The sequence below is a fragment of the Capra hircus genome, chromosome 27, assembly GCF_001704415.2.
Source record: "Capra hircus breed San Clemente chromosome 27, ASM170441v1, whole genome shotgun sequence".
Classification (NCBI taxonomy): Eukaryota; Metazoa; Chordata; class Mammalia; order Artiodactyla; family Bovidae; genus Capra; species Capra hircus.
In genome coordinates, this window is record NC_030834.1 from 12,177,864 (window position 1) to 12,203,328 (window position 25,465).

Sequence of the window (25,465 nt, forward strand, 5' to 3'; positions counted from 1 at the left end):
GACTGTAGACCACTAGGCGTATCCAGCTCTTTGTGATCCTTTGGACTGTGGACCACTAGGCTCCTCTATCCATGGGATTCTCCAGGCAAGAATACTTGGGTGGATTGCCATTTCCTTCTCCAGGGGATCTTCTCAACCCAAGGACTGAACCCATGTCTCTTATGTCTCCTGCATTGGCAGGTGGGTTCTTTACCACTAGTGCCACCTGGGAAGCCCTCTAACTTTTATGCTGTAATTATAATATAGTAATGTTATTTCTTTTCTTAGTTCAAACTAAAATAAAATATTTGGTTATAGGGCTAGAGAAGAGAAGGGGGAAATGCCAGACTTCTTAGAAGTTTGTGTTTGGAACTAAGTCAGAAGTATCAGAAATCTGAATTGTTGTTGTTCAGTCGCTCAGTCATGTCGGACTCTCTCTGAGCCCATGGACTGCAGCACACCGGGCTTCTCTATCCTCTGCCATCTCCCAGAGCTTGCTCAAACTCACATCCATTGAGTTGGTGATGCCATCTAACCATCTTGTCCTCTGTTCCCTTTTCCTCCTGCCTTCAATCCTTCCTAGCATTAGGGTCTTTTCTAATGAGTTGGCTTTTCATATCAGGTGGCCACAGTATTGGAACTTCAGCATCAGTATCAGTCCTTCCAGTGAATATTCAGGATTGATTTCCTTTAGGATTGACTGGTTTGATCTCCTTGCAGTCCCTGAGTGCATGTGCCTGAAAACCTCTAAAGACTATGGGACATTATCTGGAAGCTGATCTTGAGTATGACAGTTACAAGAACCAAAAGCACAGATTGCATCATGTCAAATGCTGGTATTTAACTTGCTTTCAAGTTGAAAGTTTGGAGAACTGTTGAATTCTACCTGTATACTTGCCCCATGTGTGTTTACGGAATTTAGAACATACTTTCTTGTGTCTGTGAGCTACATATTTTTGTCAAGGGTCAGATTAGCGTAAGGTTCGGTTCTTAAGCTATATATATAAATGATTTATAACCTTTATGAGCATTATCAGTATGATATGCTGGTTAGGAACACAGACTCTGAGACCAGACTGCCTGTTGGGAGCATTAAATGGTGTCCTGTTTATAGAGTTCTTAGAGTGGCTCCTGGCACATACTAAACTCTCTTTTAAGTGTTAGTGGTGGTTATTATGAAATGGTTAGTTGTTGTTTTAGCAGTGACCAAGCAATAAAGAATAGAGTTGACCAAAATGTTCATGTGGGTTTTTCCATACGATGTAATGGAAAACACCAGACAAACTTTTGGGTCAACCCAATACCTGAGCAGAAGAAACAAATCCTCAGAAATTAACACCTGAGGAAAGTGGCAGTGGCGTAATGGCAAAAATCTTGGGCTTCAGAGTCAGAGATGCCTACGTGCAAATCCTGATTCAGCCTTCTTGGCGTTGGGGTTTAAGCAAGGCCCCTAAGAATGCCTCTGCAGCTCACTTTCTTTATCTGTGAGCCAGGAGTCACTCCACCTTGAAGAGTTGTTTTGAGGATTAAGTGAGATGTGTAAAAAGTGCTTGGTCCGGAGTAGATGCTAAGGAAGTGGGAGTGCTCTCTCACATCCTGTGGCTGCTGCCTCCCCGCCGCCCCACCTCACTCCAGTATAGAGCAGTAAAGGCAGTTTGATTTTCTGTAAGCTCTCATATTCATTCGTTTGCAAGTTAAGAACTGGTAACATTCATTCCACTTGCAAACATCAGAATAAACAGCTGTTTAATTGGATACACCTTGGAAAATGTTGTCAGCTTTTATTTCCTTCTTCCTTTCACTGTTTTGGCTTACTTGCTTTATCATTTTTCTACTAGAACCACGATGGTGGACATTACCAGTAAATCACAGAATTGAACTGGGCTCTAGTCTCCGAATCCACTTCCCTGCATTCTGCCATCTACAGTTAGCTCATCAGACTTGACACAGTAGTGAAATCCTCTCAGCCTCAGAGCTTTTTAGAAGAGGTGTTTATAGGATTTTCAAAATTATATCTGGGCAGTCCATTAATCTCCTGTCTCAAGATGTGGACCTGTCAAACCTATGACAGAGCAGAGTGGTCTCAAAGCATTTCCTAACAGATGCTCATCCATACTGTAACATTGTCACACGGTGTGGGCAATTCCAGACACCTTCTAGAAAAGGCACAGTAACTCTAAGTAAAGCAGTGACCTGGCCAGCAGTGTGCATCAGTATCAGCTGGAATGTGGCCTTAAAATACTCATGCTTTATATATGGAATCTAGAAAGATGATACTGATGAACCTATCTGCAGGGCAGCAATGGAGATGCATACATAGAGAACAGACTTGTGGGCATGGAGGGTAGGGGGTCAAGGAGAGGGTGAGACGAATGGAGATAGTAGCATGGAAGTGTATCCACTACCATATATAAAATAGATAGCCAGTAGGAATTTGCTGTATGACTCAGGGAGCTCATGTGACAACCTAGAGGGGTGGGATGGGGTGGGAAGTGGGAGGGTGGTTCAGTGGGGAGGGGACATATGCACACCTGTGGCTGAATCAAGTTGGTGTATGACAGAAACTAACACAATATTGTAAAGCAGTTATCCTTCAACTAAAAATAAATAACAAATATATAGAGAACTGGAAAAAAAATACTCATGCCCTAGGCCTCACCCCAGATTTACTGAATCTGGGTCATCAGTACATAGGTCTTGACATGTGCCTTTTGTAAAAGTAAAGATGATTCTACTATCTATATCACTGATTAAAAGCAACTAGATGCTGGTGAGAGCATGGGAACTAGCTGTCCCCTCACACTATTGGTATGAATATAAATTGATACGGTACAGCCTATAATAAGCTATTCTATAGAACAGTTTTACAGTATCATCGGAATTTCAAATCTGTCCTAGAGAAATACATATATGCGTAAAGATACAGTTTCAAGGAAGTTTTCTGTAAGCCCATTTGTAATATCCAAGAGTTGTGAGCAACTGAATGATTGTCATGGTTAAATATGGTAGATTCCACAGTTGTTTACTGTGTGACCACAGCCACTTAGTGAAGGATGTATGAGAATGATCTGTATATGGCTGATGTAGAAAGATAGCTAGGATTTAAGTTGAATAAGCAAGTCGCAGATTAAACTATTTTAAATATTTTGTGTGTAAATATATAGAGAAAGATCTAGAAGAATACCCACTGAAGTATTTACATGGTTACACGTGACTTAATTGGCCTTTTAAATTTTGTATTTAAAATATTTGCAGTAAGATTTTATTATTTTTGTAATAACAGAACCACTGGACAAAACACGAATGATCCAAGGAAAACTCCCATGGAACTTAATTTGTATGCGTCAAGACACTGCTGATTTTGCAATTACCAGTTTTAACTGAGACTTATAATCTCTAACTTGGGAAACAAAGGAATGTCAAAACAATTTTGCATGTTTGCAAAGAGGACAGAATTTTTGTTACTCAAGTTGTTATGACAGTCATTGAGTTTCAAGCAGATAAGCATTTACAATAAAAAGTGTTCTGTGTCAGAATCACATTGGCTGCTTGTTTTAAAAACAGTGTTTGTGCAGATCTGGATATGAAAATGGGCTTCAGGATATTTTCTTTTAATCCTTTGTTATTGATTAGCCATCTAGCCTTTGAGGTTATTAACTAACACTTTTTGATCTCTCTTTTAAAACTTTAGGCCCGATGAGAGAAAGGGAAAGTTAAGGATGCTGGAGCAGAACAATGGATTTCTCTTTCTCTTTCATGCAAGGGATCATGGGAAACACAATTCAGCAACCACCTCAACTCATTGACTCCGCCAACATCCGCCAGGAGGATGCCTTTGATAACAACAGTGACATTGTTGAAGATGGTGGCCAGACACCATATGAAGCTACCTTGCAGCAAGGCTTTCAGTACCCACCCACAACAGAAGATCTTCCTCCACTCACGAATGGCTACCCACCGTCCATCAGCATGTACGAAACTCAAACCAAATACCAGCCGTATAACCAGTATCCCAATGGGTCCGCCAACGGCTTTGGTGCAGTTAGAAACTTTAGCCCCACTGACTATTACCATTCAGAAATTCCAAACACACGACCCCATGAAATTCTGGAAAAGCCTTCTCCTCCACAGCCACCACCACCTCCTCCTTCGGTACCACAAACTGTGATTCCAAAGAAGACTGGCTCACCTGAAATTAAACTAAAAATAACCAAAACTATCCAGAATGGCAGGGAATTGTTTGAGTCTTCCCTTTGTGGAGACCTTTTAAATGAAGTCCAGGCAAGTGAGCACACAAAGTCAAAGCATGAAAGCAGAAAAGAAAAGAGGAAAAAGAGCAACAAGCATGACTCAGCTAGATCTGAAGAGCGCAAGTCGCACAAAATCCCCAAATTAGAACCAGAAGAACAAAATGTAAGTTGAAACATCTTTTTGAAAAATTTTGTAATATTTTCACATTTACTGGAAGTCCAAGAGATCTTTTTCCAGTTTTTATCTCTTCAAATGTAAATATTTCTGATAACTTCTTTCTTCTGATCTCTGGCAAGGAGCTTGGGTTATGATGACAGGTGGTAAGTAGATATTTGTTGAGTAAATGAATGGACATCATCTGAGTAAAGAAATATTTTAAAACGTGACACTAAAAGTCTTGCCTCTGATGTGTCTTTGTTTAGCAGTCTCACTTAATCTTGCTTGTAATAAACTGGCTTCTGAAGATGAAGAGGAAAGTCAGTGAGAATATGGTTAATGAAATTGGTTTTCCATTGTTTCAGAACTTCAGCTTTTTTTTTGGTCTGGTTGCACCGGGTCTTCCTGGCTGCCTGTGGACTTTCTCTAGTTGTGGCAAGCAGGGGCTACTCTTTGTTGCAGTGGGCAGGCTCCTCATTGCAGTGGCTTCTCTTGTTGCAGAGCACAGGGTCTAAGGCACTGGGGCTTCAGCTCCATAGTTGCGGCTCCTGGCTCTAGAGTACGGGCTCAGTAGCTGTGGTGTGTGGGCTCAGCTGTTCCACAGCATATGGGATCTTCCCCCAACCAGGGATGGAACCCTGTGTCTCCTGCACTGGCGAGCAGATTCTTATCCACTGTGCCACAAAGGAACCGCCTGGACCAGCGTTTGCCAGGAGAGCTTAGATTTACATTCATCCTAGTGTGTTTGCTGCAAAATAACCTGAGGTAAACAAAGGAACTCTTTATTAAAATCAGAGTTAGTATTCATACATACTCATTAAAACTTCAGGTAGCATTTTATAAAAGTCATCCTTTGCTGGTAACTTAAGATGAGTGCTACTAGTTTTTTTTTTTTTTTAACATCTCTGAGGTTTCAGTATTAATTTTCTTAATAACAAGAGGTATGTAACAAATCAATTCTAGCTTGAGTGAAGAGTTTTTCATTAATATTCTAATATACAGTATGACTTGAAGATGTCCCCAGACCTATTTGGGAAGAAATGAATGCTTTTCGATTATCTGGTATGCAAGTTAATTTGTTATCTTCTATTCAAAGAAATGTTTACATCTTACCAACTCATCTTTTCCTTAGTAGCTGAGTTCCACTTCTTTATGCAGATCAACATGATCTTTCACTGGAGTAAAGGTCACACCTGTTCTAGGCTCTCACAAGTCTCAGTGTGATAAGTCAATATGTTTTTCTCATTTTCTATTGTTTATCTTAATCACTTAACAAATATCCACTGAGTACCTAATGTGTGCTAGACACTTTTCTAAGAATTGAAAGTTGGCCAGCAAGTGAAAAGTAAAGATGCCTACTTTCAGGGTGCTAACATTCTAGTAAGAGGAGCCAGAAAATACACACACGCACACACACACGTGCGCGCATGTGCATGTAAATGTGTCTAGGTTCAGATAGTGATAAGTGCTATGAAGAAAATAAACTGAGTGATGAGATAAAGAGAAGTTGTGGACACTAGCAGTTCTGCCATCTTAGTTCTGTAGCTATAAAATGACTCTGAAGCTAAGTGGTTTCTGAAATGCCTTTAAATTTCTTAAGTCATTTATTAAATGCACTCCCCCGCCTCGCATAGATCTTAGCTCATGTAGTATCTTACACTGTTGATTAAGTGAATGAATCAGTGAAAGGAGAGAAGTTAACTTTTTCCCCTCCAGATACATCCACTGTAGTATTTCTTTCATGGACCTGCAGTGAAAAGACATGTGAAACCCCAGTGACCCTTGGGAATCACGAAAATGCATAAAACCTGAATTTGGTTCTAGCTGAGGTTCTAAGAACCATCTTGCTGGCCCAAATTTGTTTTGCTCTAAAGAATCTGGCAAATAGGAGAATATCAGATTTTACTTACTAGGCTAGACTTCTTGCCTCATTGATAAAAATATTAAAATGTATAGTTTAAAATATATCTCACAATAGAAATAGGGCTGGAAGTAGTTAGAGGCAAGAGAAGATAGCCTTTTCATTTTTCATATCCACTCTTTGCTTTATTGGAATCTAGGAAACAGTTCAGTGCAATGATATGTCTAGGAGTCACTTTTCAGTGAGACTTTAAAGCCAATTCTGTCTTTGTTGGTTGTCTGCTATGTCTGGCCGTTTATATCACTTAAACCTTCAGTTAATGGTTATATCCAGGAATTAAATGGTTAGATGTGATTTAAGAGTTTTAGTTCATTTTCTTTTTTTTTAATTAATCTTGTAGGGGCATAATTTAATATTTCATTATTTAGGATCTTACAGTCTCTTGGGGTAAAGGAATGTCAGTTTGATTGAAGGTATAGACGTGGTAAGTGGCATTGAGTGCCTTAAATGTTACCAAGAGCATTGCCTGAAAGTTGAGCTTTGGGGGAAAATCTAGGGTTGTTGTTTTTTTTTTCCCTTGTTTTTCTCCCCTGACCCACCACATTTTCTTTCAAAGAAATGTAGTGAAGAGCTAAGCTCTTGTTAGTTGAATTTGATTAATCAGACTTCTGTCGCACATGTGGGGCAGGTCTAAGCTTATGGGAAGGGGCCATAAAAGTGCTGCTGCGCTCTGACAGTAGAACATTGAAGCCGGCGTCCCAGGACCCTGCTTGTTGTTAGGGCTGTGCCTCTGCTAAGCCGTGCAGACAGGGATGTGCACACATCAGCCTGCTTTTTTTGTAACCGTGTATGGTTTTATAGGTGTTTCCTTAACTTGAACAACGTTCCTTTTGCTTCCTTGAGGATGGTTGATTTAAGTGTTTTAACTTTTGATACTCTTGTGACTCCTGGCTGTCACTAGAGGTCCACACCCTTGGCATCCAGCATTACAGAGGGCTCGGAAGGGAAAGAGAAGCCCACGGAAGTGTCTGCAGACACCACTGGACATCTCCCCTCCCCCAGACACCCAAGGGCAGCCCAGTGAGAGCTGGTGTGGAGTGACTGTCCTCAAGCTGGGTTCATTGATAACTATATCTAGATGTACAGATGTATATTTCTTCCTTAAAAGCTCACTCATAGGTTCTTTTTTGAGACAGACAAAGCAAACAAATTCTCATCTAAAAACAAGATTCCACTCACTCCTGTTTTCTTTCCTTTTTTCTTAGTATTAGCTCTACGAGTATTTCCTCCCAATTCTGAGCTATCTGGCCTTCTAAAGAGTGGCTGTTCTGTGGAACAACCCAAGTATATCTTTCCAACAATGAAAATGTGTGTCCAGACATCTCAGCAGCAGCAGACCTGCTATCACTACTGAAACTGTTGTAAAGCTGCTTTAGCTGCTTTCTCTCCCACCAAATTAGAAACATGTGGAAATGTTTCTGCACTTCTTCCTCCTTGGCAGGTGTAATGCCTCAGGCATGTGAGCGTAGGCTCTGTTTAAACACTGGTCTTCCACCAGCCCTCGGTGGGCTTATCCACTAAGGCCAGGCCCAGTAACTCTCAACTTGCCATTTTCACATATAAAAAGCCAGACAGCTTCTTTGGCCCCATTAGCACTAAGTTAGAGGTTATATCTTGTTCTCCAGCCTCAGATTGTTCGATCTTAAAATTCTTAGAAACTGTTTATATGCATTACGAACTCACAGGTTATTCAGAAAGTAAAAGAAAAAATGCATGAGCAGTTTACTGGCTTTACATTTTTCTTCCCACCTTCAATGATGACACAAGGTTTTGGTTCCTGTAGAGAATACGATTTTACTTAATGTTTGAAAACTCTTAAGGACTTGGAACTCTGCCAGATTTGATGTGTATTATTCATCCTGATAAATCTCTTTCTTGGATTTTGAATAAAAATACTAGATATGTGTGTGTGTGTGTGTGTGTGTGCGTGTGTGTGTGTGTGGTTAGAACTGTGTGGCTTGCAGGATCTTAGTTCCCTGACCGGGGATTGAACCCAGGTGTTGGCAATGAAAGCCCTGCGTCCTAATCACTGCACCACCAGGGAATTCCCCCAGTTTTTTTTTTAAAGGAATATTTAGGGCAATAGAATTTTATTTTAGCTGCCATTAGCATATTTTTTCCTACCAGATTAAGAAATTTCCTATGATTCTTTACTGGAAAAAAAAAGGTCTTTCCACATGAAATCAGCTAAAAATGTAAAGAGATTGTACACCCATAAAAATCATTTAAAATTAAGATGACTCTAAAGCTATGAAGAGTTTGCTCACTGTCATCTTTTTCTCTGATGCTTTCTCTTCCTAAAGCGGCACTGTTAGTACCAAAAAGGTATCTTCAATCCCTGTTTAGTTTTAATCTCTTTTAAGCTTATCTATCCTTTGAACAGTCAAAGGAAAGTGGATTTTATACCCAGCAATATTTTATCTGTTGGCAATTTCTGACTCCTTATTTTTCTTGACTCCTAAGCATTTGACTGCCATTGACCATTTCATTTTAAAAAGTCCCCTTCTTAATTGATGTTTGTGGTAATCTGTTATCTCTCTTTACCTTTTTGAGCTCAAGTCATAGATCTCCAAATGCCTACTAGATATTTCTGTTTTGGTCACGTATTAGCACATTTTGCAATGTATATTCACATTCTATCATTGCAGCACCTTTATTTGACTTTTTTCTTCTATTTTTGCAGTTTGAAAGCTTAGAATAAATCTTGTTAGGCTTCTTTTTCTCCCTTGTCATTTCTTTCCTTTTAAAATGACTGTGTTTAAAAAAAAAAAAAAAAAAAAAACTTAGTTCTTTGAAAGTGATTTTAAATTTGATTCGAGCCAGCCTGAAGGCAAGGCAGGCTTCCCTGATAGCTCAGTTGGTATAGATTCCATCTGCAATGCAGGAGACCCTGGGTTGGGAAGATCTCCTGGAGCAGGGAAAGGCTACCCACTCCAGTATTCTGGCCTGGAGAATTCCATGGACTGTGTTAGACCATGGGGGTCGCAAAGAGTTGGACACGACTGAGCGACTTTCATTTGAAGGAAAGGCGAACAACCTGGAACCAGCCAGGAAAATCAGGAAGAGATAAGACATTTGAATAATATAAAGGTTTTGAAGGAAATCCTGTCTTTAATCCAGAAAGGGAGAAATGTTTATGAGCTTCAGATCAGCTCTTACAATAGTAGGATTCCATCATTTGGCAGAGATGAGTCACTCTTATCTGTCTGGCTTCAGAGTTAAAGGTCCTCGCAAGTGCTCTGACATCTCCAAGACTAAAGGCAGGGGAGGAGGAGGACTTGCTTTCCCAGCTACACACATGCTTGCCCAGGTGGCCCTGTCCTCCTGCTGTAGCTTGAGAATTGAGAAGCTGAGGTCAAGGCTTACTCTGTATCTTTGGACTGAAATGAAGCTGCCTATGCAAATGTGGACAGTACTTTTAAACTGCCTCCCACACCAGGGGGTGGGAGGGGGGGAATTCTCACTTGAACATAGGTTTCTCTCTCCTGCTCAGTGAGTTAGTCATATCGGATTAGCCAGTCATAGCAGCGCCACAGACCATCAGACAAAGTTCACGTAGTGCCACGGAGAGCCGCCACCATCTTCTTCCATGCGGGCTACTTCCAGTATTTTCAGTAGCCTCCTGATTAAACATCCCGCCTCCCCTCTTGCTCCTTTCCAAGATATTCTCCACACAACAGCTAACACGATCGTTTTAAAACAGAAATTGGCATGTGTTACTTCTCCCCCTAATCCTCCTCTGAGGCTTTCATTGCACTTGAGATAAAACCCTTGAACATGGCTCACCAGATATTGGTGAGGTCGCCTCCTCCCCTCTCGTCTTGTAACCTCTCTCCTCTTTGGGGCAGTTGTGGCCGCCGTAAGGGCTCTTTTGAAGTTCCTACCTTTGTTTAACCTCGGAGACTTCACACATGCTGCTATTCTCTGGAATGTTCTTTCCCCCGCTTTTTTACTGGACTACAACTCCTCTTCTTTTGGTTCAGATTATACTTTCTCAGAGAGGCTTTTCCTGATAGCTGCATGCCCACACACTGTTACTTCTCTTCATACATTGTATGAGTGTATGTTTGTGTTGAATTCCCAAATGGTTCAGCGGGTAAAGAATCTGCCTGCAACGCAGGAGACTCAGAAGACGAGGGTTCAATCCCTGGGTCGGGAAGATCCCCTGGAGAATGGCATGGCAACCCACTCTAGTATCCTTGCCTGGAGAATCCCATGGACAGAGGAGCCTGGTGGGCTACAGTCCATGGGGTTGTAAAGAGTGAGACATGATTGAGTAACTAACGGTGCTTCATATTTGTCTGTTCGTCTGTCCTACCCACCTGTGAGCTCTTTGAGGTCAGGCGTCACATCTGTATGTTTTGCCACTACACACCAGCTTCTAGAACAGCCCAGGAACTCTGTGGGCACTGTCCAGGGAACGACCCACACGTGGGGATTGGCATATGAGTCTCGCTTGTCATTTCCTAACAGTTTTCACAGTTTATTTTACTTAATAAAACTTTGTTTTTATAGCAGTGTCTTAAATGTCTTGAATTAATTGAATGGAGAATTTTAAGTAGCTTCTAGAATTAGCCATAGTTTTTAAGTGAAATTAGACCTAAGTTAATGGTCTCTTAGACCTCTCTTTTTTTTAAGTCATCTAAATTAAATTCTGTTCTTTGACAAGTAAGAAAAGTTTTTGAACATTTTAAATTACAAAAGCAATTGCTTTTTACAGAAAATGAAATATACAGATATCTGTCTTTCCTCATCATTTTCCTAATCTCCTTCCTCAAATATAACTACTCTAATCAGTTTATTGTACAATGTATCAAATATTTTTCAAGGCATGTCCAGGCTATTTTTTAAAAGAATTTTTAAATTTTATTTCTTTGGCTGCACTGGGTCTTGGTTGCTCACAGGCTTTCCCCAGTTGCGATGTGAGGGCTTCTCTTGTTGCAGGGCACGGCCTCTAGGCTCCCAGGCTTAGCTGTTCTGCATCACATGGAGTTTTCCTGGACCAGGGATCAAGCCTGTGCCCCCTGCACTTGGCAGGCAGATTCTTACCACCGGACCACGAGAGAAGTCCTTACAGGCTGTTTTTAAATAACAAGTGTGAAGATGTTGATAGGTGTGGGTTACTGACTTGAGATCGTGTTGCAGTCACCATCCCTGTGCTTAGATTTTCTCACTTTGTTTATTTCTATAGGACAAGTTCCTAAAATACAATTGCTAAACTAAAGAGTTTGTTTTGAGTTTTGCTCCCAAATTGCCTCCTCAAAGGTGTGTAGAAATCAACTTTTAAATAACGTATTTGTGGGTTTTATGACTAGAAAAGTAATGTGATGTTTACCATAGGCAATTTGACAAATATAGAAAAACACATCTAAAAAATCACGTAGTCCATCTTCTGGTGATATCCTGCTACTCTTTTTTTTCCTGTACACATAAAAATTATTTTTCCAGGATTGGAATCACACTATACAAACTGCTTTGCAGTTTGTTGTTTACAAATAACATTATATTGTTATTTTTCTGTGTCACTTAAAAATTCGTATTAAAATTCTACTAACTAGTTGTATTACAGTTTATTTAGTTAACTCTGTACTTTTGGACATCCAGACTAATTCTAATATTTGCTCTTGTAAAATATCACCGATGTGATTGTCTTTGTATGTATGTATGTATGTATGTATGTATGTATATATGTATGTATCAGTGCTTTTTCAGTATACATTTTTAGAATGGATTTGCTGGGCCAGAGTCTGAAAATTTAAGGCTTTTCATACATATTACCAAATTGTTCTCTAGAAGAATTCCAAGTTACTTCTTACTAGCAATCTCAGAGTGCCCATTTTTCTGTCCTCTGATAGGTTAAAAAAAATGAGAATCAACAGATTAAGAAATTAAGTTTTTAAAGAGATAGCATAAGAAGTAGGAGTGTTGGCTGTGGTGTAGAGCTGACATGGGATGTTAAGACGCAGTGTCATATGCTGTGGACGTTGTACTCCTCACGGTATTCAGTTAATGTATGTCCCTGATTTCCTTTGCTGTTGCGCTTTCTTTCTTTGTATGTGTGTCACTGTTCTTTGGTTTGCTGCCATTTTATTCTTTTCACCTAGAGACCAAATGAGAGAGTTGACCCTGAATCGGAAAAACCAAGAGAAGAGCCAGTGCCGAAGGAGGAGCCCCCGGTGAGTGGCTTAGTGAACTCTGTGTAACCAGACATGGTGCGCAAAGGTGGGTGCAGAGTGATTGAATTAGAACACACACAGCACCTATTGCTACTTCAGGAATTATACTGAAATAAATCTTGGAGCTGGCTTAAGAGGTCGATTTTTTTTTTTTTTTTTTAGGGAATTACTTTCCTTTTAAAATCTATGACCATTTTTTCATACTTGTGAATTTTTGAGATCACTTATCAATAATTGGGTGATAGAAACCATCCATCCTATTTTTAATATTTGGGGTGGGGCTTATTAATTATTTTCCTCCTCTCTTCTTCCCTTTTGCTAGATATGGATAGCAGGCATCAGACAAAAGTATGAGTGAAGATAAATTTTCCATGGTTAGCATGTTTGATGTATTTTGTACATTTTTCTTTTTAAAAGTTTCTTTTCTACTGACAAAGTTCTTTATGACCTTTTCCTACAGGTTCAGCCGACATTACCTTCTGTTCCTACAGCAGAGGTGTCCGCTGGTGTGAAGTTCCAGGTCGGCGATCTTGTTTGGTCTAAGGTGGGAACCTATCCTTGGTGGCCTTGCATGGTGTCCAGTGACCCCCAGCTTGAGGTGCACACCAAAATTAACACAAGAGGTAAGAAGAGGCATGAATGGGTGTTAAGTAAAAATGGGTATTGGGGCAAAAAAGTGACTCTTCAGTGTTATTATGAATATTAAAGTACATACATGATAATATAATCTGACACTACAAAAACACGTGTGTGTGTGTGTGTGTGTGTGTGCACATTCGTGCTTAGTTGTGTCCAACTCTGGGTGACCCCATGGACTGCAGCCCGCCAGGCTCCTCTGTCTGTGGGAGTCTCTAGGCAAGGATACTGGAGTGGGTTGCCATTTCCTCCTCCAGGGCTCTTCCCGACCCAGGGATAGAACCTACATCAGTGTCAGTTTTTGATGAACAGTGTAATAACAATGGTTATCTTAGCTGGCAGAGAGGCTCTACAGCTGACATAGTCCTTGTTTTCCCTTGAAGCATCCTATGTTTGTTTTATAATTTCTTTCACATTTCTATTTTAAAAACAAACAAACCTTCATCTGACTGTCCTCTCGTATGAATTCCAAAAGAAAGCAGACCTGTAAGTGGTGAAATGCCTTATGTGAGCTTAAGGGCCTTTGGGCCAAGCTTTCTTTGAACATTTTTGTTTCATCTTTGACGCCTGTGGGTACTAATTTTTTACTCAATGAGGTGCTTTTCATCCTGATAAATTTTGCAAAATGCTTTTTTCCTCCTTAACTCCCATTTTGTTTTTGTGGGTTTTTGAGGTTTTGTTTATTTTTAATTAAAAACTTTCTTTTTACTCCATTTTTGAATCTGTAAATTTACTGAAACATACGTAAATATTCAATGTGATAAATAAGTATACTTTGAATGGCATAGAATCCTGCCTTAGGAATGTCAATAAATGTTAAGAAGATGTTTGACCAAAATCTGTAGGGTAGATTCCTAGGAATGGACTTGCTTATTAATAGCCAAAGGAAGGTTGGAGTTTGGAATTTATTTCTGGATATTTGCTTTGTGGAATCACTTGTCAAGTCCCTTATTGCCTGTGACAACTTTGCACCTATTTCTTTTTCTCTCATTTTAAACTTCCTATATTGGTGCCTGTTCACTGTTATGAGGAGAAAAAAGGTCCGACAAGTCAGATTTGTGATGAGATCTGCCATATTTGCGACTCTTGTGCTACCCAGCAAGGGATCCAGCCAGATGCAGAAGACAATCATCTCGTCATTATAGTGCGCTGAGTAACGGTTGGGGAGACTGGAAGCTTCAGTGGGACAGAAGTTTAAAAAAAGGCAACATTACCTACTGTCTAGCACAGGGAGCTCTGTTCAGTGTTATGTGGCAGCCTGGATGGGAGGGGAGTTTGGGGGAGAATGGAGGCATGTGTAGCTGAGTCCCTTTGCTGTGCACCTGAAACTATCACAACAGTGTTAATTGGCTGTACCCCAGTACAAAATTATAAAAATATTTTAAAAAGTACGTTGTTGGATGTCCGCTTTTATGCAAGGATCACTGTTGAACAGTTCTTTTGTAGGACTTCCCTGGCTGTCCAGTGGTTGAGACTCTATACTTCCAGTGCAAGGAGTGCAGGTTTGATCCCTGGTTAGGGAACTAAGAGCCCACATGCTGTGTGGCATGGCCAAAAAAAACAACAACACGAAAACAACTCCTTTGTATGTGTTCTTAAGCAGCCCTTGTGGCATCAACACTGTGAAGCAGAGCCTAATATCATCTTGCTTCAGATCTGTAAATAGAGTCTCAAAGAAATCTTCGTCCATCACCTTCACTCTTAACCACTAGTATATACTAAGGGGAGAAAATAACTGAACCCCCTGCTCATGAGTTACAGAGGCTGAGGAAGGCAGTCCTAGTTCTTTCATTTATGTAGTAAGGGTGTTGGACTATTAATCTCTGAAGTGCCTTGCACTTTTAATAATCTGTGAATCTTGAATGAGAGAAGACAGGGACAAGGATTTCCCAAGAGGGACAAGCCTTCTTAGATGAAACAGTGCGTGTCTGGGCCTCCAGAGCATTCTGAAATCCTGCATTACATGAGAGCTGTGGTTCCTCAGTTTCTCTCCCTTTAGAAAACCAGCCTTTTGGGATTATATAAAGAATTTTTTTTTTTTCTGGGATACAAAGGAAGGTACAATTTGTGCCTCATCTTTTATTTCAAAGGAAGTATTTGCATTCATGTTATGAATTAATCTGGTCTGGTCCTCAGTACTTTAGTGCTGGAAAAACTGAGTTTTGTTTGTACTGTTGAGGAAACCAAAATCTGAGAATTTAGGTTTGAAAAATGTACCTTCTGATAATATCTTCAATTTTCTCTTTTCTGCAGTAGTTTTTGAAGTAATAGCCTTCCTGAGATATGTTTTACATGCCATAAAATTCACCCTTTTAGAGCGTGCAGTCTGGTGATGTTTAGCACATTTATAGTTATGCAGCCATCACCACGATCTGATGGGCTTCCCTTGTGGCTCAGCTGGTAAAGAATCCGCCTGCAATGCAGGAGACCCCAGCTCAACTCCTGGGTCGGGAAGATCCACTGGAGAAAGGGATAGGCTACCTACTCCAATATTCTTGGGCTTCCCTGGTGGCTCAGATGGTAAAGCATCTGCCTGCAATGCGGGAGACCTGGATTCGATCTCTGGGAAGGGAAGATCTCCTGGAGGAAGTCATGGCAACCCACTCCAATATTTTGGCCTGGAGAATTCCATGGACTGTTCCTTGGGGTCGAAAAGAATTGGAAGTGACTGAGTGACTTTCACTTTCACCACAATCTAATCTGAAAACTTTTTTCATCAGCCCAAAAAAGAAGTCCCGTATCTATTAGCAGTCACTCTTCATCTCCCGCTTGCACCCCTGAGCCCTAAGCAGCCACTAGCTACTTTTCATCTCTGTAGATTTGCCTTTTCTGGACATTTCATATAAATCAAGTCATACAATATGATGCCTTTTAGGTCTGGTTTTTTTCACTTAGCACCATGGTTAGAAGTTCATCTATGTTGTCTCTTTTTATTGCAAGATAATATTTCATTGCATGCCTGTGCAGTACAGTTTTAAATGAAGTGGTTTTTTGACAGTTTTTCTGAAAACCAGAAACAATATAAAACTTGATTTTGTTGATTACACTCTACACATGATACCTGAGAAGCATTTTGTGTTGCCTATTATCTAAACTGCTTTGTAAAATTTACTTTGAATTTTGTACAGTAATCTTTGGTTTCCATATTGTTTTTAGTCAGTATTGCTATTAGTCAGATTCTTAGCGTTGGAAAACATAGTTAACGGTTTTCACACATAAAAAGATAATTCTTTGAAAAGCACATTGAAAGATGTTTGGATCCCATACCTATTTCAAGTTGTATTTTATTGTTTAGGTCTTTCTCATTTTAAGTTTAAAAGTTAAAACTGAAATGCTTTTTCTGATTATAACAATATGTTTGGTTAGAAGCCAGAGGTGCCCAGGATCATCCTCCAGATATGGAACTTCATTCTATATGATAAACTCTAGGTTTATCCAATATGATAAAATTAACTATTAGAGAAATGAAAGGCCTCCCCGTTCAAAAAAAATAACATACAGTACAGGGTCCTTGGGGACTTCCCAGCAGCACTAGTCCTAAAGAGCCCTGCCTGCCAGTGCAGGAGACGTAGAGATGTGGATTTGATTCCTGGGTCGGGAAGATCTCCTGGAGGAGGGCATGGCAACCCACTCCACTATTCTTGCCTAGAGAATCCCATGGACAGTGGAGCCTGGCGGGCTACGGTCCATAGGGTCACAGAGAGTCAGACATGCCTGAAGCCACTTAGCACACACGCACACACAGGATCCCTGATTATGAGCCTAGATATCATGCAGTGTCAAATTATCATAGTTTCTAGAGGTTAACTCTTAGCGTCTCTGCTTTGTAGCACACTTATCCTGGGAACCACAGTCTCAGAGTAGCACCACTGGAGAGCTATGGTTCTCAGATGTTTTGGTCCCAGAACCCCTTTTACTCTTGAAATGTGAGGACTCTTAACACTTTAGCTGTATATAGGTTATATCTATTACTGTTTATGTTAATTTAAAAGTTAGAGCTGAGAAAATTTAAAATATTTTCCAATTAGAAAAAAATTACTTTCTGTTATATGCAGAAATTTTTCATGTTTAATGAAAAATATTTTCCCAAGCAAAAAAATTGAGAATGGTATTTTTACATTTTTGCCAGTTGCTTAACTGAAAACACTAGATTCCTGTATCTGCTTCTATATTCAGCCTATTATGGTTTGTTGCTTTGAAGAAAAGGAAGATAATCTGGCTTCACACAGATGTGTAGTCGGAAAAGGGAAGTGTTTTAATAGCCTTTTCAGATAATTGTGGGCCTATTTCTTTGCTATTACACCCATACTCAGCAAGAAGTGAGTCAGTTGCAATATGGAATCTGAAATCCTGTTGATAAACTTTTTGTACTTCATGACATTAAAATCCATTGGTTCTATCTTATACTTTGAGTGGATCTTTGCCTTTTATGACTTAGTAACATCATATATTAGCCATTTAAAACATATTTTGTGCCTATCTTCCAAATGTTGACACATTGCTTTATAGATAGTTTTTAAAAATCACATTCTTTAAGTCACCACTTACTTCATCAGAAAATTCTTTGATTACTGAGAAGTTGGAAAATTCCTAGGGACAGATACTAGTTTTCCAATATTCTAATTTTTCTTAAAAGATCAAATTTTATTATTGGCAACAAACACTATCAGTTGTTGTTCTTGAAGTGAAAAACGTGTTTGTTCATTTTTGAGAAAATATCTGCCAAACTCTCAAGTTCCAGTAACCTAGTTTTCCTTGCAGTCATTCTTTCAAGTAAAAATGGTGTTCTGTGAAGAGGTGGCCGGGTCACCACACGGTTCGATCAGAGAAATTTTTCCCCTCTTGACAGCCATCATATCTGAAGCACACAGAAGTGATTTATACCCTTCCTGTGTCATCACATAGAATATGAGAAAGACATATATATGTTCAAGGGTCGAGATGTTGTTGTTGTTCAGTTGCTCAGTCGTGTCCAGCTGTTTGTGACTCCATGGACTGCAGCACACCAGGCTTCCCTGTCCTTCACTATCTCAAACTCAAAGGGTTGAGATGTAGTAAAATTAATCATTTTTACTGCTTCATCAAGGGCATTAAGTAAAACTGGCCTTTTTTTTTTGTTTTAAACTGCCAGCGTGTGACTATGATAGATACACCACCAGTGTAATTTGGAGTCACTCGCTGCCTTTATTTGTGGTGAGATACCAGCAGTCTGACCCAGCATTGCTCTTGCCGTATTGACTGCACATGTCAACATCTCAAAAAAGACATCTTCTTCATTATAATGACGAAGGTTTTGACCTCATGGGAGCCTGGGGATCTCTGCAACCACTCCTGTTCTCCTGGGTCTGTGCGCCACGCTTTTCAGTTCAGTTCAGTCTCTCAGTCGTGTCTGACTCTTTGCAACCCCATGGACTACAGCACGCCAGGCCTCCCTGTCCATCACCAACTCTCAGAGCTTGCTTAAACTCATGGCCATTGAGTCAGTGATGCCATCCAACCATCTCATCCTCTGTCATCCCTTTTTCCTCCTGCCTTCAGTCTTTCCCAGCATCAGGGTCTTTTCCAAGGAGTCAGTTCTTCGTATCAGGTAGTTAAGTATTGGAGTTTCAGCCACACTTTTATGTCAAGAGAAATGCAGTTTGATCAGCTCTTAGTTTTTAAAAGTCCAAGAAAATAGGCCTTTTTTGAAGGAAAAATTATTTATTTATACCCAGATTTGTTTGTAAAATGGTTTGAGGCCTGTGAAAATACATCGTGTAACCAAGGTAACAAATCTGATAATGAGCAGAATATTTGTAATATTTTTTTCTTTTTAAAACTCACTGTACTAATTTTAATTGTTTGAGGTGATTTTTATAGTAGCTATTAGTTGTGTCATTGGTAGATGTTGGATTGCATCTTTGGATGATCCAAAAATCACAAGTTTTAATAAGAGTAAACCGGCAAACCCAGCTTAGGTTCACATTTTTGGCAAAATATATGTGGCTGCTTATGCCGTGAAATGGCTAACAAGAATTTTTGCTTGCAGGTGCCCGGGAGTATCACGTCCAGTTTTTTAGCAACCAGCCAGAGAGGGCGTGGGTTCATGAGAAGCGGGTCCGAGAGTATAAAGGCCACAAACAGTATGAGGAACTACTGGCTGAAGCGACCAGACAAGCCAGCAATCACTCTGAAAAGCAGAAGGTGACTGATGACATAGAAACATGATCAACTGAATGCAGATTTTAAGGGACTTAATAATTTAGTAGAGCTTTTCGTACTTGAATTCAGGCAATTAGAATGATTTATTTTAGTCCTCTAAGTTCAATTTTAATAATTTATTTTCACTGTGTCAAATTTTACATATCATATAAACAACATCACAGTCCTCTCAAAAACTTTTTCTGCTTAATACAATTTTGGCTTCTATTTTGATTTGAATTCAAATGCATAAAGTCTAATAGATGCTAGTGAAATATGGATATTGTCAGAGATTTCTATTCTTTTCATTTAATTTCGGCATCCTGCCCTAATTCCCCTTTATGCTTGTTTAGCAAAATTGTTCTATGAAAGTAAAATATTTTAAAAATATTTAGTAGTTACACTGAGACAGGCACTTTTTTAAGCATTTTATGTATGTGTTAATCCATTTAATCTTCATTATAATGTCAATGAGGTGTAGATACTGTTATTCCTGTTTCTACAGATGAAGAGATTGAGGCACAGAAAGCTTGAGTAGTTGGTTCAGCCAAGGTCACATTAGTAATGGAACCAAAGATGATGTGGTGGTGGACGTATTAGAATTTGGACCTGTATTCTTGATAATGTGTCTGGTCGAGATTTTTTAACTCAACTAATTTAGTGTGGGCCTCTGGTGATTCAGAAATGTGTTCTGTTTTCACAGTAAGCTAAATATTATTTCAGAGGATTTTGATGACTTTTATCAAACATTCTGTAACATGTTACAAATTTGAATGTCAGTGTTTGACACATACTATACTGTCTGATGGTTCCATTAGCTAATTTCTGGCTCCCTCAGTCTAAGCTCCCTGGCTAATTCCTACTTGCTTTGGTCATTCACATACCTTTATTCAAAATTTTCTTATCTGTCTTGCCAATCCAGTCGTCTGATCAGGAATGTGGAAACTGTGATTCAGGTTTATTTTTCCCCTCATATGTTCCTGTCTTCTTGGGTCTTATCGACTGTCACGTGTTCCTCGGGGCTCTCCTATCTCTGCACCCTGTTTGCATCCTGGCACAAGCCGGCCGCATAGCTCCAAACACTGGTTTTCTGCCCCTCCCTTAGCTCTGCTGAGGTCTGTGCAGCACCCCTGAGCTTGAGGGTGACATTTTTAATGTTTGTGTTTCCTAGGCCACTGAAAGCAATCATTTCTGTCACCTTCCTTCTCTCCGCCATCATCATTGCTAGCTTTTTATGACTGTGATATGAAGAGGACAACTCCTTGGAGGGACTCGTCCAGCAGAGTGGGCGACAGGGAAGGGTTTACCATCAGAGAGAGTGGACCTGCGTGTCCTCGGTAGTAGCACGGATCCATCAGAATTACAGGCTCAGAACATTTCCTTTATTTGCCTGAAGACCCTGAAGGTGTGTATGCACACCTGGAAAGACTATAAGACCACATGGGAAATACGCATGGGTTTCAGTGTCCCTGTTGAAGTAAAGTGTTAGTCGCTCGGTCATGTCTGACTCTTTGCGACTCCATGGACTGTAGCCCACCAGGATCCTAGGTCCATGGGATTCTCCAGGTGAGAATACTGGAGTGGGTTGTCATGCCCGCCTCCAGGGGACCTTCCCGACTAGGAATCAAACCTGGGTCCCCTGCATTACAGGCAGATTCTTTACCAACTCCGCCACCAGGGAAGCCCAGTTAGAATAAAGCGTGTTCCTTAATGCCTGCATCTTTCTTTCCAGATTCGGAAACCGCGGCCTCAAAGAGAACGTGCCCAGTGGGACATCGGCATTGCCCATGCAGAGAAAGCGCTGACTATGACCCGGGAGGAGAGGATAGAACAGTACACTTTCATCTATATTGATAAACAGCCTGAGGAGACTTTATCCCAAGCGAAAAAGAATGTTGCCTCCAAAGCCGAAGTGAAAAAGCCCCGAAGACCAAGGTCCGTGCTCAATGTGCAGCCAGAACAGACCAACACAGGCGAGGCAGCCTCCTCGCCCTCAGGTACTGAAATGCGGAGACACAGCCAGCGGCGGCACACGGGCCTGGACGAGGACGAGCCCCCTCCCGTGAAAGTGGCCTGGAAAACGGCGGCAGCGAGGAAATCCCTACCAGCGTCCATCACCATGCACAAAGGGAGCCTGGACTTGCAAAAGTGTAACATGTCTCCCGTGGTGAAAATTGAACAAGTGTTTGCTCTGCAGAATGCTACAGGAGATGGGAAATTTATCGATCAGTTTGTTTATTCGACGAAGGTATCTCCTTTTCTCATGGGTTTTCTGGGGGAACCCAGGTGTCTATTAAGTAGCCAGTGTTGGCATTAAAAAAAAAAAACAACAACCCAGATAACACAAGGTCATCATCTAAATACCCTTTGTATTCACCACACTTGAAATGTACAGTCAGTTTACTATGTTTAAGATGGGGGCAAAAAGGACATAGGCAAAAAGGCTTTGTTTTCCTTCTTTCCCCCCCCCTCTTTTGTAATATCCCCATCTGTACTAGATTAATCTTGAGCTGTGCAGCCAAAATTGAGCTCAGCTCCCTAAAATCATGGGAAAAAACTGGGCACTTTGCCCGTTTCTAGTTTGTGTGGTTAGCTGTTTTTTTTAGTTGCAAAGTATGCTTCTGATTAAATCATCTCTGTCATTTATCTGAATTAACCATTGTAATCATTGTACCTGCTGATCCATTTGGTGGCACCAGCAATTTTGTTCGGCTCACGTTGGCTTGGGGTGCTCATGCATTTTAGGGAAATACCAGAGCTGTGTGTGTCCTGTCACAATGAACCATGGTGATAGCCTGGGTAGGGGCATGAATTCAGCCTCTTCAGAGAGAATGCCTTCCTCAGCCAGCCCTGGGCCTCCAGTCAGGGCACTTTGAGTTTAAGGCTTTAAACCTTTTATAACATTTGTCGTTTTTAATATACCTCCTCACTACCCTCCCAGCCCACCCCATAACCGTGGGCTTGTGTATTCAATTTAGTGGCTCCTCATGGTTGTGTGGGATTCCCTTGTGGCTCAGTAATGAACCGCCTGCCAATGCAGGAGATGCATGTTTGATCCCTGGGTCGAGAAGACCCCCTGGAGAAGAAAATGGCACCCCACTCCAGTATTCTTGCCTGGAAAATCCCATGGACAGAGGAGCGTGGTGGGCTACAGTCCATGGGGTTGCAAAAGAGTCGAACACGACTTAGCAACTGAGCTCACACACATGGATGTGTACAAGTTTTGAAGAATTCTGTGGTTATTTCTTAACAGTGTCACGTGCTCATGAAAATAAATAAATATAAGGACGCCTCGTCAGTGATATATTTTCCAAAGGTGTAAATGTCCTCTGTTAACCTGTTTCTGCCTATAGAATCAACTAATTTCACTAAGGCGAAGCTCCTTGGAAAAACTTAAGTTACAGTCCCCATTTGGTTCTGTGAACAGCTTTGACTAGCAAATAAATCCTTTGCGTGCTTTTTGAATATGAATTGGCTTCATTCTTGGAGCTGGTTTTTATCAGCTTTGGGATGCACAAATTAAACTTGGTCACCCCCCTCCAAAGAGTGATATTTAAATGAAATTTGAGGTAAAACTGACCTTTTAAAAATGAAGGCTTTAAAAATACATATATTTATTTAATCACTCTTTTATTTCACTGCATTAAAAAATACCTAAAATGAGACAGAACTGAAACGGGACTTCTGTCTGCTCCAAATTGTTTATTTGGTCATAACTTCTGTGATCTAAGGAGAGTCTTGTCTTTCAAAGACACGTTGGCATTTTTATCCATGTAGTAGGGTACTTTACCATATAAAAATGACTACAGTTCTCTTACTGTGGTGTGGGTAAAGGAAGAGACTATTCAGACTAGAAAATGTTTTGGTTTTGACAGAAGAATAGGTAGTACAGGTTTTTTTTTTAGTGACATTCATCATCTGGGCTTAACAAATAGTTTTTTTTCCCCTGAATAATCTCATCATACATTTTAGAATACAACCTGATGACTTAATAAAATTGTTCTGATAATGGCAAGGATAATAAAGTAACTGCAATAAAAAATCCAAGCACATTATGAATGGTCTTAAGCCATCTTTATAAGCCAACAATGCCATTTGTCTGGTAATCACCTGTTTGTTTTTTTTTAATTTGCCTTATTTTGAAGGGAATTGGTAACAAAACAGAAATAAGTGTCAGGGGACAAGACAGACTTATAATTTCTACACCAAACCAGAGGAATGAAAAGGCAACTCAGAATATGTCATCTCCTGAAGCAACATCTGGTTCTGCAGGTGGGTATGAGTATAGAGTACACAGACCCATTTGAGGTCTTGGTTCTGCTGGATGATCACATGGCAACTGTTTTCCTAGGAAACCTTCATTATCAGAATCAAGTTATATTTTTAAAAAATCAAATTATCAAGGCAATTATTTCAATAGAGAATGGTTTAGGGACCAAAGAGCTTTATTGATAGTAACAGTGATAGTTATTTTTCCTATAGGAATTTAAATAATAGGATTCTATGATGAAAAGAGTATAGTTATAAAATCTATACATATCTGACAGATGCATCATTTGATGATCTCTCTGCTTGAAAATAACAGCTTTAGCTTTTCCAGCACTATTAACACATACTTCCTATTTCCTCCTTTATCCCCTGTGGAACTCAAATTGGTGGATGTCCACGCTTTTTCCATTTCCCTTAGGTGTGCTAGATACTGGTAGCTGAGGGTCCCAGGCCTAACTCTCTTATTAGAATCTTCTCTGATTAACAGATAGCTTGAGTTGAAAACCAAGATACATTAGTATTACTCAAAGGAGAAATCCCTATATTCAGTAAGATTGTGCCTTTGGAATAGGCAAAGACTGACTTGTAACTTAAATTGAGTGCCTGGTTGGTTTGGTTTATATAACAGTATTACTGCTGCATACAGCTGTCAAGAAAAGAGTTAGATATCAACTAACTTGATCATTTGAAATCTTAGAAGAAAGGAGTATGTTTCACTTTGTTTCTGTTTCTGTTTTTTTTTTTTTTTAATTTTGCTGGAGTATAGTTGCTTTAAAACAGTGTTGTGTTGTTTTCTACTGTATAGCAGAGTGAACCAGCTATACATATACATATATCCTCTCCCTTTTGAACTTCTTCCCTGTTCTTTTGAAATTTTTTTGGAATCTAAGAAGTGACCAAATAATTGTCCAGAAGGATTAAAGTCTTGAGACCTGAGGTAGTAGTCTTAGATCAATAATAATTCAGGCAAACCTGTAATTGAGTGACACTAAGAGGTAAATATTTTTGTAAAGGAAATTTTGAGTTAAAATTCTTCTTACAAAAGTTAAATAAAAACAAACATTATTCAGGAAAGAATTTGGGCTACTTTTCTTTTAAAACAAAGTGACAGGCCTGCAGGACGGGGAGAGATGGTGGCATATTCGTGGAGGGGCGAGTAAACAGGAAGCCTTCATCCAGGAGCGATTCAGGAGAGGAGGCTGCATTCCAGGGGAGAGCAGCCAAGTCCAGAACCACACTTGCAACTTGCGTCGTTTCAGAATCCTGTATAAAAAATGAAATTACAATGTTGAAGCAATGAATAATGGACTTAGAAGATCCTGCATTAATTAGCCATAGTTGAATGTTTTTCAACTTCTTAGATGCCGCAAGATGGTTGGCCTCAGCGCTTTGTAGTTAGGTCCAGGTTTTGTCATCTTTCTTTACACTGAACGGGTAGTAATTTGTCTGAATGTCAGCATGCTACTTACACTAGGAGGATCATTAAACATCCGTTTTTCTCCGAACTAGGGAGAAAGTAAATTCTGCATAGAATATTAGATTGATCTTCAATATTAAACTTTGACTTTTAACAGAGCTTGGTGTTTTCTTCCCCTCAGCTACTGAACATTTTATCTTCATGTTGTCCTTTCCATTTACGTTCTACTGTGAATTTTCTTCTTTCCTTTTTATTTTTTGAAGCTGTGGAAGGTTGTAATTCTTTTTTAAAAAATAATTTTATTTATTGTTGGCTGTGCTGGGGCTTCGTTGCTGTGCAGCTCTTCTCTAGTTGCAGAGAGCGGAGGCTGTTCTCTACTTTCGGTGCTACTCACAGGCTTCCTGTTGCTGCGGCTTCTCTTGTTGCGGGGCATGGGCTCGAGGGCACGTGGACTCAGTAGTCGTGGCTCCCAGGCTCTAG

At 40.1% G+C, this 25,465-nt stretch overlaps 1 protein-coding gene across 4 annotated transcripts in view; it reads left to right on the plus strand.

The window, feature by feature from the left end:
• The window catches only part of WHSC1L1 (Wolf-Hirschhorn syndrome candidate 1-like 1), a 103,718-nt gene that overhangs the window by 30,495 nt on the left and 47,758 nt on the right, over positions 1–25,465 (plus strand). For all 4 annotated transcript variants that reach the window (XM_005698833.3, XM_018041787.1, XM_018041786.1 and 1 more), the window contains exons 2-7: positions 3,671–4,392; positions 12,412–12,483; positions 12,944–13,106; positions 19,148–19,302; positions 21,032–21,547; positions 23,445–23,571. In XM_005698833.3, coding sequence (XP_005698890.1) covers positions 3,715–4,392; positions 12,412–12,483; positions 12,944–13,106; positions 19,148–19,302; positions 21,032–21,547; positions 23,445–23,571 — 1,711 coding nt within the window. In that variant the 5' untranslated portion in view covers positions 3,671–3,714. The remainder of the gene's footprint in view (positions 1–3,670; positions 4,393–12,411; positions 12,484–12,943; positions 13,107–19,147; positions 19,303–21,031; positions 21,548–23,444; positions 23,572–25,465) is intronic.